The sequence below is a fragment of the Osmerus mordax genome, chromosome 3, assembly GCF_038355195.1.
Source record: "Osmerus mordax isolate fOsmMor3 chromosome 3, fOsmMor3.pri, whole genome shotgun sequence".
In the NCBI taxonomy this organism is placed as follows: domain Eukaryota; kingdom Metazoa; phylum Chordata; class Actinopteri; order Osmeriformes; family Osmeridae; genus Osmerus; species Osmerus mordax.
The window spans coordinates 19,170,622-19,187,347 of NC_090052.1; the positions used below are offsets into that span (position 1 = coordinate 19,170,622).

The 16,726-nt window shown below is 40.9% G+C and overlaps 4 protein-coding genes across 6 annotated transcripts; 1 reads left to right on the forward strand and 3 right to left on the reverse strand.

Annotated features, from left to right (window-relative positions):
- Positions 1 to 336: 336 nt before the first annotated feature.
- Positions 337 to 1,772, reverse strand: cenpx (centromere protein X). 2 transcript variants are annotated; one of them, XM_067233426.1, is made up of 5 exons: positions 1,737 to 1,772; positions 1,404 to 1,455; positions 1,264 to 1,317; positions 1,066 to 1,154; positions 337 to 574 (listed from the first exon to the last, which is right to left on the reverse strand). In XM_067233426.1, exons 1-5 carry the CDS (start codon positions 1,764 to 1,766, stop codon positions 560 to 562), a joined length of 240 nt encoding a protein of 79 aa, XP_067089527.1. In that variant the 5' UTR covers positions 1,767 to 1,772; the 3' UTR covers positions 337 to 559. The 2 variants fall into 2 exon arrangements, with proteins under 2 accessions (XP_067089527.1, XP_067089528.1); XM_067233427.1 differs by having other exon boundaries at positions 1,404 to 1,452; positions 1,737 to 1,768.
- A 246-nt stretch (positions 1,773 to 2,018) lies between these two features.
- Positions 2,019 to 3,773, reverse strand: LOC136941133 (heterogeneous nuclear ribonucleoproteins A2/B1). Of its 2 annotated transcripts, none has more exons than XM_067233546.1 (5): positions 3,684 to 3,773; positions 3,337 to 3,431; positions 3,019 to 3,114; positions 2,759 to 2,905; positions 2,019 to 2,516 (listed from the first exon to the last, which is right to left on the reverse strand). In XM_067233546.1, exons 1-5 carry the CDS (start codon positions 3,691 to 3,693, stop codon positions 2,400 to 2,402), a joined length of 465 nt encoding a protein of 154 aa, XP_067089647.1. In that variant the 5' UTR covers positions 3,694 to 3,773; the 3' UTR covers positions 2,019 to 2,399. The 2 variants fall into 2 exon arrangements, with proteins under 2 accessions (XP_067089647.1, XP_067089649.1); XM_067233548.1 differs by having other exon boundaries at positions 3,337 to 3,428; positions 3,684 to 3,768.
- Positions 3,774 to 4,136: 363 nt separating this feature from the next.
- LOC136940882 (transmembrane channel-like protein 6) lies at positions 4,137 to 12,142 on the reverse strand. The gene is made up of 20 exons (XM_067233213.1): positions 11,975 to 12,142; positions 11,211 to 11,324; positions 10,797 to 10,933; positions 10,480 to 10,623; positions 10,205 to 10,313; positions 10,001 to 10,088; positions 9,654 to 9,908; positions 9,027 to 9,181; positions 8,782 to 8,926; positions 8,059 to 8,202; positions 7,432 to 7,610; positions 6,507 to 6,591; positions 6,137 to 6,234; positions 5,963 to 6,058; positions 5,796 to 5,871; positions 5,415 to 5,548; positions 5,161 to 5,319; positions 4,943 to 5,021; positions 4,652 to 4,750; positions 4,137 to 4,498 (listed from the first exon to the last, which is right to left on the reverse strand). The coding sequence occupies exons 1-19, from the start codon at positions 12,004 to 12,006 to the stop codon at positions 4,667 to 4,669; spliced, it is 2,313 nt and encodes a 770-aa protein (XP_067089314.1). The 5' UTR covers positions 12,007 to 12,142; the 3' UTR covers positions 4,137 to 4,498; positions 4,652 to 4,666.
- A 1,127-nt stretch (positions 12,143 to 13,269) lies between these two features.
- On the forward strand, positions 13,270 to 16,661 carry syngr2a (synaptogyrin 2a). Its single transcript, XM_067232872.1, has 4 exons — positions 13,270 to 13,484; positions 14,380 to 14,617; positions 14,810 to 14,946; positions 15,165 to 16,661. Exons 1-4 carry the CDS (start codon positions 13,386 to 13,388, stop codon positions 15,369 to 15,371), a joined length of 681 nt encoding a protein of 226 aa, XP_067088973.1. The 5' UTR covers positions 13,270 to 13,385; the 3' UTR covers positions 15,372 to 16,661.
- The last annotated feature ends 65 nt before the right edge of the window (positions 16,662 to 16,726 follow it).

Sequence of the window (16,726 nt, forward strand, 5' to 3'; positions counted from 1 at the left end):
ACATCCCAGGACAGCAGAAGGGAACTTCAAAGTGGCCAGAGGGGGTACTTCTTTTTTCCTGGCACTTGTCATCATCTAAGGGGCTGGCTGCTCCCCTTATTACTCTAATTGCTTCCAACTGCTCTGGGAGGCTTTGATGAGGGGCGCCAGGGAGCATGCTGGAAGCACCTGTTGTTGCACCGAGGAGCACAGGTGGGCCATGTAGCAGGGATGCTGGTGCTTGTGGTGACAAGAGAGGGTAAAGGAGACAACACTGTGGCTCTCCATTTCATTTCCGAAACAAAGGCGTTTGGGTCTCATAACATTATTTCTGAATACAACATTTTTAATGAACAGATTTATTTATTTGCAGTATTTACATTGTCCAATGTCAAGATACAGATAGTGGGTGAGATGTCCATAAATGTGCAAGACCACATTACATGTAAGATCATAGGTTGACATGAGTGGTAAGTTGACACTAACATAATTTGGATGTTGGATATCAACACTGGAAAGTTGCAAAGGGGCTGGGAAGAGTAAGTGCACTATGCACACTCTGGCTCCATCTCCTGACAGGCTAGAAATCAAGCAGCTGGGGAGGAAATTATGGAGGGAATGTTAATTATGTTTTATGATTCTAACATGCACTACTGAAGTGCACACTTACCCACTCTTCCTTAATGTGACAGGATTTAACAGTATAAAACGGCATGTAGTGATGCTACAGAAGCCTTATGTTATGCATTGAGACAAAGTGGCCAAAATGTACAAGGCCAGTTTGCTCAACTACCTGTAAATAATGTACAATTATGTCAGGTAGTCAGGTGGCTGAGCGCTTAGGGATTTGGGCTAGTAATCCGAAGGTTGCTGGTTCGATTCAGGGCTGTGCAAAATGACGTTGTGTCCTTGGGCAAGGCACTTCACCTTAGTTTCGTCAGGGGAAATGTCCCTGTACTCATTGTAAGTCGCTCTGGATAAGAGCGTCTGCTAAATGACTAAATGTAAATGTTTATAGAATTTCAATACAACTATAGTAAATTTCTTTTATTGCATATGTAAAAAAAATCCAATTGATTTACGCACCAGCTGAGGTAAGATCTTCTCCAAGTGTTCGATGTCCACCTGGTCACAATCTTCTGTGTCCGCCTGTTTTAAAGACCTCTGAGCAGCTTCTGAAAAATGTCATTTTAGCAAAGAACTATGATGAGTAGGCTATAAATTGTTTTATTTTGTTTATTCCAAACCTGCTGCAGTCGAAAACGGCAATAATCAATGTGTTACCTTGAACAAATACTTTCAGCATCTCTGCCATGAGCAGGGCAGCATTCCCACTAACTGACAGAAACAGGAGAAATTATAAATGGTGAAAATTATGTTTTCACCAGTTCAACTTGACGTCTAGCCTGTAAAATGTCACTCACGTTTGGTTTTCTCCTCCTTGAAGAAACTGGTAAGGAGTTTGCTCACAGTCTCCTTAGGAGAGAAATGTCATACTTAATATGGATAGTTATAAACCATACGTATGTTGAAGCTAAATATATCGTACTGTACGGTAAGTTTGCCATCCTAGCTTGATTTCTAGAACTGGGAACTGCACACTCTTTCAAGGCTTAGTGCTAACTCTAGCTATCTAGCTAACCTTTACGGTGTAGCAAGTAGCTTGAAAATATTTCAATAACCCACATTGAAACACATAGCATAGAACTTTAATAATTTCTTCTGATGAAAGCCTGTCACAACTAAAGTAGTCCGACCTTTTTGAATGTTACTTCTTTCTCCGCCATCTTCCAAGTTCCTCTGTCCCAGTCAGAGCTAAGCGGAAAACACTCGACGAGCGCGCTCTGAACACTGATTGGTTACATGTTTAATGACGTCACTCGTAAAGCATCGTGAATTAAATTAAATGTCTTTACTTTCTTTTTCTTTATACAGAATATATGATATACAATTACTGTATTCTATTTAAAGGAAAATCATAACCGTAAGTTATTTATCTGCAATTCTCTATATTATTTATACAAAGTGATCATGTCCACACACAAAAAACAAGTCTTTATATTTAACATTTATTCATTTAGCAGAAGCTTTGTAGAGCTTGTAGTTAAACAAATTACAAATTAAACAACATAACCCTCAAAAGTGCAAGAGTGTACATATAGGAAAGCAAGCAACAATCATATAAATCACAGCGAGTACAAGTAGTTAAATCAGTTACAACTAACCAACAAGTCGCTCAATTAGTGTCATTGTGTTCCTGGAGGAAACTAACATCTGATATTTCTTAAGTGCCGTTGTACTCCCGGAACAAGTGCGTCTTTAGCCTTTTCTTGAAGGTGGGGAGACAATTTTAGTGAAACATACATATCCCTATGCTTAAACACATGCCTATTTTATTCACTAGGAAAAAGGACAATAATCTATTCCTCTTCCTCGTCATCCAGCCATTGAGCACCCTCAAGAAGGTATCCAAGGCCCATAGATCGTCGTGGTCTTTGCTTGGACATTGTTTGTTCACTCGCTGGTTCATCTTTCATCTTTTTGGAGATAAGGGTTGGAAACAAAAGCTCAATAATGCACTTAATTGTTAATCCTTTATATATTTACCCATTATTTATTATCCCTATATTTTTACAGAGAATTGTACAGTAAGCTTTATTCAAAGATATTTATACATTTTCAAAGTTATTTATTTTTTACATGATGTGATGCATGAAATGTTTTTAGGTGTGATTTGAGCATTTATAACTGTTCGAGGAAAGTTGGTTGACTGACTCACCTTTGGGCTATAAACTCTCCTGGTCCCCACCTCGGTGCCTCCTATATTATGAGGTCCAGCCCAGTCTGCCATGTCAGCTTCTGCCTCAGAGGAAAACCTGACATAACCCAGGCCTTGGGGACTTCCAGAGGAGTTGTCCTTGTGGATCTGTGTTTTAAAGGGATTATATTACCAATATATAAATTGCATTACGTTCAAATCAATCACTCAAATTACAGCCAGTGTAATTAGCAAATTCAATCATCATCGGTGATCTTTACCTTGCATGATGTTATATTGCCCCATTCTCGGAAGTAAGCTTGTAGATATCCCTCATTTATACAAGGGTTTAGATTCTTAACAAGCAGTCCATGGTCCTGGTATGCAGAAGCACAAGAAGCAGACAGTTGTGTTACCTGCCTTCATATCACAGCTACTCTTAGTTTCAGAGGTCTGTACTAGGGTACACTTCAAATAACAATCACTGAATACTTAAACTAGAATACAAAATTAGATGTAGTATTATATTTGTGATAATTTGTACTTTTCAAATGTACAGTGTTTCCTGTGGGTGTGAGGGAAAATCAAAAAATATTTACCAGTTCGTATATTTCTGCCAAACGCCTCATGTTTTCTTTAGGGAGGCTTATGAAGACTCTCTTAGTAGATGCAGCTGGTTCCATTATGAATGCTTCTGAAAGAAATAGGAGTATATACCATGAGGGTATATATACATCAGTGAAGTAGCCCTAACCACTTTCTTTAATTAACTTTTAAGCACTGTGCTATTTGAATACTAAACTTAGTCAAATCATTAGCGTAACAACAAAGTTCAAGAAAAAGTCAACAATACTATCTTTTTCTTTTGTCTTAACTCAAATTAAGAATCCTATAACTCCACAAAGAATTGTTGTGTCTTCACAAAACAGCGCACTGAGGTACTTACCAATGAGCATAGAATATACCTCATCTAGACTTCTTCCAGGCCAAAGCAGTAAGATAGCTCAACTACACACAAAGTAACACTCGCCTTAAATAACAACATCAAGTTGTTGTCATGACAGGAATGCCCCTCCCACTTCTGACATCACACATGTACAGGTGAACTTTATCAGAACTTGAATACGTTTTAACTACTGTAGTAGTATCCTCATTCTTGAACAATGCTGCAAAACAAGATTGATCCTTGTTACAATTCAATCAATCTTGACATGGACCATTAGTATTTGCCCTTAAGGCTTTTCATATGTTCTGTCTTGAGTGGTTGGACTGGATTGATAGCTGTGTGTGTGTGCGTGTGTGTGTGTGTGTTTAAAGGTCTGCTCTTCAGTTTCTGTACAACTGTGACTTCATAGTGGCAGTTTCTATGTTCCAAAGAGTTTAACATTGTATAAGACAGTTGTGTTAAACAATGATTTAATGATGTTACACCAAAAAGCAACTGTAATTCAAAGAGGCCTTTAAGTAAACATGCTCAACATCACCAACAGGATATTTGATGACCAAAACTTTGATCATGCTTTGTGACCATTTAATCAGCATTAAAATAGTTTATAACATACACAATTAAAAGGTAAACGTTAATACACTATCATATAATGACTGGACTTCCTGCAGATGGACAACAAAGAAATGTATGTACATATAGTTTTGCATGTACACAGGTGGACTATGGGTTTGATGTCATGGGCTGATTGGATTCCCTCTGTCTGATGGTTGTGCAGTGTGTGATGTCTAATAAAGTTTCAATTATCATCAAGCCTGAAAAGTGGAAAATGTACAGACATTAAATCTGTAGTAAAAACATTAATCTTTTCAAATTGTTATTTTTAAGTGGTTAATGTATTATAATTTTTTTAAGAACAGCAGATCCTGGCTTGGTCTGATGCATTGTCAGTGTATGTGTATACCCACCTCTCTGCCCTGAGGTTAATGACTAGAAGAGGGAAGAGGATGCCTTTCCTCATGGATGGCCTGCAATTTTGTAATTAGAAAAGCTTTGTCTTTCCCCTCCTTCACACACACACAGACACACACACACAGACACACATACAGACAAACATGGCAAGAATGTAAGATGAGTTAATGACACTGAGGTACATACAATAAGACCGTTATAATAAATGTATATATTTGTATTTGTGTATAATAAATACACAAAGCATCAATGCTGATAAACAATAGCCCACATTTGACTGTACACACATTTTCTATCTGCTCCTGTAGCAGTCCAATGATTTTTCGCTGCCCGTCTAAAATTTGCATGTGAAGGTAGATTACCGTTCTGAAAAATAAATAGTTAATGATGGTTCAAACGCTGACAGTAAAACGAGGAGTACAAAAACAAATTTTCTGCGAATTCAACCTATGTGCTTTGTCTGTCATCTTGCGACACATGAACAGCTGAGTCAGGTGTTACTCACAGGAAGATCCCTGCAACCAAGAACAGGATAAGAAGGTTCTCCACCAGGTAGGTCTGGGCCCAGCTGAGCCACGCCAGGCTGGGGTGGTCCCACTGTCTGCTAGACTGGAACATGGTGCTGAGGTTCCTGAAGGGCCCACACTCTGGAGAGGGTTTGATCCTGTAGGAGACGGATGGGCAGGAAGACAGAGAGGCACAGTGGGAGGCTGTGTATACAGCACAACGCGAGACAGAACGTGAATTTAACACACTCACGTCCAGATGGTGTATATCACGGACACGGCAGCGCCCAAGAATGCAGGGAAAAAGAGAAGAGACATGAAGAGGGTGCTCATCTGATTGGCCCTCCAGGGCTTCCTGGACGCCTGACAGTTGACCATCAGGCTTCTCTGTGGAAGTGACCACAGTTGGATTGCCCGACGGACAGGCATAAAAACAAGCACAGCTACTGTTCGATGTGTATTGGTGTATCTAAGGGGTTTTGGCACAATCATTTTTGGTGGGCAGAAGGATATTGAGTCAAGTCATAGAACGTTTAAACAACTTGTTTAATAAAACAAAATAAACCCTGGGAAGTAAAGATAGCGCTGAGCTATGCAGGAGGTGACCCTGCTGGGGATGTGAGATGGGGCCTACCTTCTTTATGTAGAACAATAACAGCAACTTCATGATCTGCACTGCTGGTAGTAACGGCGTAAACAGAACCCCTAGCCTGTAGGATTGGGTACATTTGTGAAAGGAATCTTAAAATGGTGGAGTAAAAATAGCAATTACATATTTTGTACATTGCAACATCAAGTTACCAGGTGAGTGTTTGTCCGTAGATTAGTTCCAGGACATTGCGAGCGATGTCAAAAGCCGGTTTCCTCCTACTTTTCAACACGGCTTGAGAAAATAGCCTAGAGGGGAGCAGTGTTATATGCAAATATAACAACATATCTGAAGACATGTAAACAAGCTCTGCAGTGTCTACTGACCTCCACAGACATTCTCCAAACAGCGTGTAAAGCACAGTGAAGATGAAGTCCATGAGCAGGAAGCGATACAGCTCCTGACCAACAAAGGTCTCCCAGCACTGAGGAGAGACAGTAGTATTATATATTATACTATTCAACAGTAGTCCATTGTATGTGTCAGAAACTGTGTGTCCTTCAAATGATGAATGATGCAAATGTGACCCTTCTCTCAGCCTCAGTCTGTCAATTGCTACATTACATTGTTTGGCAGTAGTGGTGGTGGGGTGTGGGGGGGGGGGGGTGTGGGGGGGGGGGGGGGTGTGGGGGGGGGGGGTGTGTGGAGGGTTATCACAGAAGCAGCAGAAGGCAGCCAGGTGTTTCTCTCCCTCACCGTTTTGCCAGGATTATCTGCCGGTATCTGTCCAAGCCAATGGTAGCATAGCACTCCCAGGACGCACACCTTCAGCAACAGATTCCTACAGGAGAACGTCTGGTCAACTGTGCTAGTGTTTTCAGGAATACAGTAGCTGGCAGCGCTGCAGTGGGTAACCACAGGGTTCATAATAATTGATGACCGAGCAGTTAAACACCTAATCTAATCTTCCAGGTGAATTAGTAACCATATCAAAATAAACCAGAATGTGTTTCATTTGGTGAAAGCGTGTATTTATAGCAAATGTCGTTGGAATGCACACCAGTGAGTTGTGACTGAAGGAAGGAAACCCTATACAACCAGTTTACTCTGGAACTTCTGTAGAAATTCAAATCAACTTCCCCCATGCTTTTGACATGAATTTATAATCTCCGTGCAGAGATACCTAAACACATATCTTCTAGTTGCATAACCCATAACCCATAACATGACTGACAAGGATCAGCAGACGCGTCAATCACTTAAAACAGGAAATTACTATGCAACATAACCAACAAATGAAGCTCTTGCAAAAGTTTGGTAAGGAAGACCATACTTGTGCATGCTTAGGCCTGTATATTTCCCATACTGTCTTGCTAGTTCTAAGAAAAGACTTTCTGTCAAGACTAATCATCACATCATTTGTTCAATAAACAATTATCTTAACTTCATGTGTTCTAATGTTAGGCAGTGTGATGCTTTTGAACTGAAAACCCTTGAAGTATCAAAAAACATGTATGAATATTGTTGATCGGTGAGATGATTCACAATTGAAATTACAGAGATGACAGAGCTATGAGAGGCTATATGAATGACAGCAACTGGCATATTTGATGTACATGATGTAAAATGCATAGACCTGCTTACGATGAACAAGATCCCAATCCCAAGTTTCTATACTCACCTTAATATGGCTACATAGATGCACAAGCTAGGTGAGTCATAGTTCTCCACCCAGGACACTAAGTTGAAGATGCCAGGTAGCAGCAGGTTAATACACGACACCAATACTGGCATGATTAGCAGGCGGGCTTCAGCCACCAAAACGAGCTGAACATCCTTCTTTGCTGGATTCTGGTCATGCTGGGAGGTGGGAGTTGGGTGGGAGGGGGGGGGAGTCAGGTGAGGGCTGTGATTCCTTATGTGTACAGAACCAACCAGTGGCGCATCAGGCAGTATCATCTGAACATTTTAGAAGAATTGTAGCTGGAACATGGGTGGTGCTAACCGAATTGTCACCCGAGTTTCTGCAACATTGCAAGGCATCTCGCTGAATGTGTAGTTGTGCTGTCTAGGCCTTCTTTACAAGATTCATGTAATTGGCTGTGCAATGTCAGACAACTTTTTCTTCTGCTAATAACTCCAGCCCAGTCAAAAACAATACACTTCTGCCATTTTCTTTTAAGAGGCAACAAATGTTGAAAGATAAGACTCGCTTCAAATAAAAAAGAAAAGAAATGTGTGACTAAATACATACACGTGTGTGTCAATGTGCAAGTGTGTGTGTAAGTGCTCCCCCCAGCCTTCTAACCAGATATATGAAATGGATGAAGAGGGCACAGGATAGGATAGAGCCTAGGCACACAGCCCATGCTATTAACTGGACCACTGTTCTCCTCAGACGCTGCATCCAGCCCTTCTCCTCCTCTCCACTGCTCAGCTCAGACAGAATCTCCTGACACCCAGGGGGAGGAGAACAGAAGAGACAAGATAAGAAGAGAGAGAACACAAGAGACAAGAGACCATAGAAGAAGGGAGAGAGAACACAAGAGAGTATATTAGAAGTGGTGAGGACAAGTGGGGTGTCAACAATTTGGTTTTGCAGTGCTGACTTAACTCATTGGTCTGACAGCGGTCTGACTGTTTTAGCAGTGCATGTGTGAATGTGACAGGAAACACTTGACTCCAGTTCACTATTTTAGCAGAATATGTTAATGTCAGAATAGAGATAGTTGGGTGAGCCCTCTAATTATAATACTGAACTGAAGATAATTTTCTTCTGAGCTTGCACTAATAATTAAAAATATGCATGTTGAAAAAGGATGGTTGTCTAGATGCAGTTGTATGATCAACATTTCCCCTTTCTAATTGTCTTGTCTCTACTTCACATCTTGCTTCCTTAAACACAACTATGCAGAGACTTTCAGTGTATCTGAATGCCACCAGCACTGAGGTGCAAATCTTACCACAAACACATTCAGCTGTTGAGTGGGCCTTACAACACACCAGAGTGCTGATGTCTCTAGAACTGTACCTTCAGTTGAGTCCTAAGGTTCTCCGACTGATGTTGGACGGATGCCCTCTTGCTGACTTTAAAATCCCAGGAGCAGAATACTTTAGGTGCCAAATATGCGTGAGACGTGAGCACACTAAAACTCCTCCCAAAGGACTTGGACACGCTGGTAAAATCAAAATAAGATTTTTATTTTTATTATATGACAAAAACGAACCAAAAACATTAGACTGCTAATCCCAAAAGGACACAAGTGTGGATCCTACCTGTAGACAAGTATGACACAGGTGAGAAAGAAAGCAATCCCAATAGTGCAGAAATAGGCCAAGGGTATGTTATAGGGCAACATCAGAGGGTTGTCAGAGGTGATGGTAGAGTTGGTGTAGTAGCCATAGAACATCACACTCGTCGAGAGGTAACCCTGAGGGAGATGGGAGGCTCAGTAAAACATGGCAGGGGTCCGATGGCTGAGTGGTTAGGGAATCGGGCTATCAATCAGAAGGTTGCCGGTTAGATTCTGGCCGTGCCAAATTGCGTTGTGTCCTTGGGCAAGATACTTCACCCTACTTGCCTTGGGGGAAAGTCCCTGTACTTCCTGTAAGTCGCTCTGGATAAGATAATCTGCTAAATGACTAAATGTAAATGTAAAAGGGGCTTACAGTCCCTTTTACATTTATACTGCATAATAAGTTATACTCTATACTGTATTATAATATACTCTATACTGCATAATAAGTTATTCTGACCACTTTGCTGTCTAGCGTGTCCAAGTCACACTAGTTTGTTGCTCTTAACCTTTACATAGTCTTGCTTTTGTTTTGTTACTAGAGCTGGTTTGGCACTCAAGTCACAATGAGTTGTTATGTAGACGCCAGTATCTATATGCATCCTACCATCCCAGTAAGAAGCTCCATCCCGTATCTGTGCTGGTTGGGAGGGTGGTAGGGACTGTGGATAGCCTGGGGGAGGACGAGGAACACGCCGACGCTGAGGAAAAGGAGAATGTTGAAGCACACAAGGGTCCTGAGGAAAAGGAAATAGGACAGCACTCCTGTGCCGAAACGACCGCCGAGCCTCTTCAGCGCCCCCTGCCCCAACTGCAGAGAACTGAGGAAGGGGAGGCAGCTGTACGTGCCATGACGACAAGCCTGTGGATGATTAACACAAGCGCACGCATGAAGGCACACGTCCAATTCCTCTCGACAGTTCAGCTGTGATGGGGCTCATGGGCTACGCTCACCTTTACAATGTGAACCTTGAGGCACTCACAGTATGGAACCTGTCTGCCTGAGAGGGAGTTACCCACTTGATCGTTCACCGCAAGTTTCCTATTTCACAAGAGAATATCAGCATCAATAAAGTTTCAGTGACGATGAAAATGCAGGTCATTTCATCACTGTACAGATAATCCAAATGGAAGGACAGGAGTGTGAATGACTCTTACTTCAGCTCAGTTTTGGCGGCCAGACTGAGAGGCATAGCACGGAGCCTACAAACACGATCTCTCACTGACAGACTCAGCAGGGTTTTCACCAACTGCTCCTTCTTGTTCTCTGTCAACCAATGAACATGAACATGACCAACACTGGGTGAACAGACAACTGATTTAAGATTAAGGACTTCAGACATCGCTACCCAACCTAAGAGTTACTGAGTGAAAACTCAGTTGACAGCTTCAACAGAAGTAGCTCATGGGGTCAGGGGGACTACTCGCTGTACCTTCGCCGCCGTTTTCAGAGTCTGACAGAACATTGTTCGTGCTGGTGCTGGTGGAGATCCTAGGGTTTTGCATTCTCTGCCTGGTCCTGCACGGCTGAGTGGAACAATGTGCGCCCTGGCCGATGATGGCTACTTGACTCCGTCCTGTGTAAACACAGAAACCCCTGTAGTTAGACTCGGAGCCATAGCAGTTCAAAGTTTGAGAAAACCACTCAGATTGGCAGATTAGATGGTTCCATATGGTTCCCTTTTGTTTAGCTTTCTTAGTTTCACAGTCAGCTTACTTGTATGGGGTCGAGACTGTTGGCTGAACTCACCTACAGCACGACTGGGCATGGAGGAAAGGACTTTCTGGGTGGCAGCAGACCAGTGGTTCCTCCTCAGTGGGTTGGTCTGTGAAGGGTTATCCCTGGTTTCCACCTCAGCTGAAGTGTCCTTGATCTGAATAACTAGACTATCTGAGGAGAATTTGTAAATTATTAAGTTATTTATATATATATATACCATACAGTTGTGAAGCAAGGTTGCTTTAACAGACTGAGTTTGTGTCAGAGAAAGTGGGAAGATTTAAAATATTGTAGCAACCTACACCTAACCTGTCATTGAAAACATTTAGTAATTAAAAATGACTACATGTAAATGTAACCTAGAGGTTATTACACCCCCCCCCCCCCACACACACACACACACACACACACACACAAGGCAGACACTCGGCTCATGGCACAGACTTTCCTGTGCACTTCCCCAAGGCCTCTATCTCCAGAGATGCATGGCTGCTGAGACACGACTCCTTGAGCCGCAGACAAACAGAGTCCCGGGCCTCGTCTACAACTGCCAGGTTCCTTGGGAGGAAGGAGGGGTGCAGAGAACAAGGAATAAGGACACTACGAGGGCTAAAAACCTTATGCAGACATTTTCTATATATGTTTTTAGGTATTATGGTGGAACATGGATAGTTAATCATTAATACTTATTATAAGGCAAGTAGAGACACAAGACACAGTTTCCAAAAGAAACAGGAGATAAAGCAACAAATGACCAAAGAGCAAACCAGTTTTATTATGTGCCAGTAGAATATGGTATCATCATAGCCTAACGATAAAAACAATATTGTTGTAAGGTTTTATGAAATTGTAGATACAATGTTGTATATGATACGATGAATGATAAAACATACAATATCAACCATTCACATTGGTGCCACTTATTCACAAGCCTCATCTTGCCTGAATCACTTTCATCAGTCAGGGAATCTAAGTATGGTCCACTGCAACGAAACCTGATGCTGATATTTGTGAAACTTCAAAAATGGAAAAAGCAGAGCCAACTGCTCAGTGCTCAATTTAAATAAAATATAACGGTTTCATGTGATAAATATTATGACTTTTGCAATTTGCAAATTACTATTCCAAAGAACAAATTGCACAAAATCATCTAACCTATAAACAAGAAAAACTCAGTATTTTATGCTTAATAAATTAAAAAAACTCACTCATATTCAAGATCCACTTGATAAGGGTTCATAGTGAAGCTAACATGAATTGCAAGCCTGTATCCTTTCTGGTCTTCAGTTGCTTGGACAAACTTGTATCTTTCCTAACAGTCAGAATGGGGTCAGAAGAGAAGCTCTTTGGGGAGAAAAACATGTGCTTTTATAAAAACACAGAATACACAAAACTGAAAAGAAAACACCCTGCTGCCTGCCCTGTAAGTTCCTCTATTGAAAAAAGAAAAACGTTCTTCCTGGGTAAGCCAGACCTGCTCTTGTCTACTTCACCCCCAGACTCTTAACACAATGACCAATGAAGTACCAAACCTGCCATAATTATAAATACATGTTTCAATAAATATAGGCATATGTATACATAAAACATACAAGTTCCTTCTAAATGCATTCTTCAATATTCATTATCGAAAAAAATATTATATGTATTTATTTCCTTCATAATTTTTTTCTGTAGTTATTAATTTCCGGATGTAATGTCCGTGTATGTTTATGGCATTAAGGACTTATGTCAATACTATTTTTGCCTTTTGTCTGGGAGTGACCATTTCAGAGAGAAAAATTAATTGTGTGGTGAGGCTGAACGTGGTTGATTGGGTGACACCACTATGTAGTATTTGGTACCATTGTGAGATATACCTATCTTTTTGAAGGGTTTATTTATATCAGCAAAGTATTTAGCAACATTTTTTTACATTCCGGAGCTTCCTTGACCGTCCTGTAGGCCATTAGCTAATTGTCTCCATGGTTGAACCAGCTACGATTTTGTCTAATGGCTGTGATTAACACTTTGAGCCAGGACTCAGGAGTCCAGACCGCTCGTTTATGTCTCATTTCAACACAACGTCCAATATGATACTTACTTGAAATGCACCTTTAAGCACTACTGCCATCTAGTGGTATAATACGTAGCACTATACATCCGATTGTGGTAGTTGCAAAGTAGCTTAGGTACCTTCAACATTTAGGCCCCAGCTATACGTTTAAAGTTCTTTTCTTTTTTAACCCGTCTCTTTTTAAGTCTAGACGGCCTTTTTAACGGTTTATCATGTTAATATGAGTGACATAAATGTGTGATTTCATTCTGACCATGTAAATAATAATATTATACTCTTCCTGCTAAAAATGGTATGGATATGGTTTATTTCGTTGGCCTCCAGCACTCAGACGAGTCTATTCTCTTCACTTCTTTCGGTTTCTTCTTACGGCCTTATGTATTCTTCGCTGACGTTGAGATCATTTTTCATCCTTGTGCCAGGAGGGCGGTCCTTAAACTTTTCAGGAAATTAGTGAGAACTGTGAAAACCAAGCTACCTAATCAACTTGACAGCTGCACATATCTCTGGACACTGCGTGTGTGCTGCTGTCTGGGCTTTCAACTGGGTCATTTAGCAGGAAAATGGAATCTAGTGCCTTTGGTGCCTCGCTTGCCGGGGGTGCTTTCGATTTGACGAGCTTTGTAAAACAACCTCAAACTATAGTCCGCATCTTGAGCTGGGTGAGTGATGGCCAGAAGGCTAGGTAGCTGCATGCTAATGGCTAGTTTGTTAGCTAACCAAACTTTTGACGTTACACTAGCTTAGTTGACTTGCTACCTAGTTAACGAAGGATACAGATTTACAGTAATATTCAGCCATACTCGGTTTCAACGTTTGTCTGAGCTGTACCAGTCTTCACAAAGGCAATTTCTGTATTATGGAAATTCGTACAGTACAGTATATGGATCCAACCACTGCTCACAAAGCAACAAGTGACGCAAATTATTTGAAACAGGCTAAAAGCCTAATAGTGTCACTACTGTTTTCATTTGTTTTTTTTAAATACGAAATTATATATATTTAAAAAAAATACAACTCATGAGCCTTTACTATAAATGGCAACTTTACATGACGTTGTCTTGGTAGGGAGCGTGCTGTTTGCATATCACGCAATTCGTTGAGTTGTAGGTTCTAGTTGGTACAAAAACCCACTACTGGAATAAAATAGATTTTTTTCTCTCAAATTAAGTTCACAAACAAGTCTTACATTTATTGTTGTGCAAACTGACGTCATTCAATTATCACCCTACATTTAGATGAAGTAGTCAGCGAAGGTGAGAGTTGTGGGGTTTATGTGCCTCATAGTGGTAGGGGAGGAAGCTTAATCATGCTCTGTGAATCATGTGATAGCCTAGGAGTCTCGCACTAGGCTGCTTGTAGAAGCTTTCCTTCACAGTCTGAACTTCTCATCTGTGACCCCCCTCCAGGTTTTTGGTCTGAAGCTTGTTCTGATCTTGTGTATCCAGCAATATTCTTCTCTGTGCTTAATCACAATGTAGCCTATCTTGTCAAATGGACTGCTAAGTCTGTGTTTATTAATTTCCTGTTGTACCCCTCTCTTTTGGACATTCTTAGCTATTTTCCATAGTGGTTTTTGCGACCATTACTGGGGAAGGCTTTGTCAACAAACCATCCTCGAAGGAGTTGAATTGCATGTTCAACCAAAATGAAAATGCCTGCAACTTTGGTCTGGGTATTGGAGTCCTGGCCTTCCTGGCATGTGTGATCTTCCTCGTATTGGATGCCTACCTGCCTCAAATCAGCAACGCTAAAGAGAGAAAGCATATTGTTACAGCCGATCTGGCCTTTTCGGGTAAGTGTTTTAATGGTTTCAGCTGTTTATTATATATTATTTGGAAAGCACACCAGGGTGTCTATTGTGTGACTCCATACTTGAGCGAAGGTGAAATAAAGTATAGGCATCTTGCTAGTGATAAAAAGGCGAAAGCCTCCAAAATTCTGTTTATCAACCCCTGCTGTCTTGTGGCTGTTTGGTCCATGGCAGGACTCTGGGCGTTCCTGTGGTTTATCTGCTTCTGCGTCTTGGCCAACCAGTGGTCACACAGCAACGTTGACTTACAAAATGTTGGCGATGCTGCCCGAGCCGTTGTGACGTTCTCATTCTTCTCCATCTTTACCTGGGTGAGTCACTTCTACTATTGATATTTGACTAGCAACGGACAGATAAGACTCTATATCCACACTGATTTGCTTACTACTGTCATTTAGTGTCTCTGAATGACTACTTTCATTTGGTATCAGAATGTTCACTTACAGAAGAAAATGGGTTGCTGTCTGGTCTACATATTGGTGGGTTGCAGATAACTATCTAAAAATACATATATTATCGCCTTCCACAGGGTCTTTTGGCTCTATTTGCTTATAAGCGATTCAAGCAAGGAGTAAGTGACTTTGACCAAGGCTACACAGACCCAGCCAACGACAACAGTACGCCCTACCCACCCACCTATCCTCCCTACCCAAACAGCGGCCCTGAGGGCTACCAGCAGTCACCTTTCAGCCAAGCATCAGAGCGTCCTGGAGAATACCAACCCCCGGCACACTAAAAGATTGCCCTTCTCAGACATGAAATGGGGGAGTATTTTTAAGTAGTTGCCAACAACGCCTGAGCTACAGACTGGTTTCTGCACTCAGTCTTTTCTCCTGACTGTAACTGCTCAGTTACAGCTTGCCCTGTGCTTGCATGTGGAAAGGTGCTCTGAAATGCAGTTGGTTTGTATTCATGCCATATGGATTGGGGGTTTGGAGTGATTTTCAGCATTTTATGATTGTGTGTAAATTAGTCAATGAATGTGCACCGTCTAACAGCTCTCTATACTGGTAAAGATGCCAAACAGAGATCTTCATTTGGAAAGAAAAATCACTGTTGACATCATCATCCTCTGTACTTACTAAATGCCTTGTGATATCTTTCTCTCTCTCTTTCGGTTATGGTTTTTTTTCACTGAGTTATATACCTTAAGCCTGTCTATTCACATCCAATGATTTACATTTACATTTGATGCAATTACAATGATGTCTGCTTTAGACACATAATTCCTCACTGGGGAAATGTCTGTATGAGACCTTGCATGGTAGACATTTTTTGGATAATTTTCTATTTAAATTTGTTTATGCTCTATTTAATACACATTCAATCATTCTACAGCCTATTGTTACGTCATATGGTACAGCAAAGTTTGTTCTCTGCAAACCCATGCATACTGTTTTCTTTGTTACAACTGTACTTATATTAGAGCACATAGGGACTACGATAATAATCGAATCTATAGATCTTCCGCATAGAATTTCTTTATGAATAACCACTGAATTCACGTGTGGTTTTGTGTGTGCACTGGATAGCAATATGCCTTGTGTTTTTTGGGCAGTTGAATGTATTAATGTAATAGAAATTTTGCTATGCTATTTAGGGTAGTTGCAACTGTTCAGAATATTGTTTCTGTTTTGGATTTATAATGTTACTGCAAAAATGGCTGTGTGTATTTAGTTAAGTTGGGTTGGCTGTTAAGACCCTTTACCACATTGTGTGGGACTCCTACCTCTGCCAAGCTACAGGTGTTTTTCCAACTGGGCCTTCCAAAGGCTTCTGTCTGGGGTGGGTTTCACCTTCAGTATATGCTCAGCCAAATTCCAATCCAAACAATAGTACATCATATTGCAGTATAAACCATGCTAGTTTGGGATATATATATATATTTTTTTTGTTGCACACATTGTTTTACTTATACCTTCATAACCTGTATTGGGGGCTTAACAGCAATGATGCACAAGTGCCTTACACATTCATTTGTGACAGTAATTTTACTGTACTTCTGCCAAATAAAGATTTAATTGTTCATGAACTATCCAAACCAGCTTTTTGTCAACATTTGCCTAGAAAGGTGTGCTCCAATTGTAAATA

Bases quoted from the DNA above. Each gene is read 5' to 3' on its own strand.
- syngr2a (XM_067232872.1), top strand. From the start codon at position 13,386: ATGGAATCTAGTGCCTTTGGTGCCTCGCTTGCCGGGGGTGCTTTCGAT. The intron at 13,485-14,379 runs GTGAGTGATGGC...GGACATTCTTAG, and splicing joins TAGTCCGCATCTTGAGCTGG to CTATTTTCCATAGTGGTTTT. The intron at 14,947-15,164 runs GTGAGTCACTTC...CGCCTTCCACAG, and splicing joins TCTTCTCCATCTTTACCTGG to GGTCTTTTGGCTCTATTTGC.
- LOC136940882 (XM_067233213.1), bottom strand. From the start codon at position 12,006: ATGAACCCTTATCAAGTGGATCTTGAATATGA. The intron at 8,927-9,026 runs GTAGGATCCACA...TGATTTTACCAG, and splicing joins TGTGTCATACTTGTCTACAG to CGTGTCCAAGTCCTTTGGGA. The intron at 5,549-5,795 runs GTAGGCCCCATC...TCACTTCCACAG, and splicing joins TATTGTTCTACATAAAGAAG to AGAAGCCTGATGGTCAACTG.
- cenpx (XM_067233426.1), bottom strand. From the start codon at position 1,766: ATGGCGGAGAAAGAAGTAACATTCAAAAAG. The intron at 1,456-1,736 runs GTCGGACTACTT...TTCTCTCCTAAG, and splicing joins AAGAAGTAACATTCAAAAAG to GAGACTGTGAGCAAACTCCT. The intron at 1,155-1,263 runs GTAACACATTGA...GACATTTTTCAG, and splicing joins GCTGAAAGTATTTGTTCAAG to AAGCTGCTCAGAGGTCTTTA.
- LOC136941133 (XM_067233546.1), bottom strand. The intron at 2,906-3,018 runs GTAAAGATCACC...TTTAAAACACAG, and splicing joins GCAATATAACATCATGCAAG to ATCCACAAGGACAACTCCTC. The intron at 2,517-2,758 runs GTGAGTCAGTCA...ATCTCCAAAAAG, and splicing joins GGAGAGTTTATAGCCCAAAG to ATGAAAGATGAACCAGCGAG.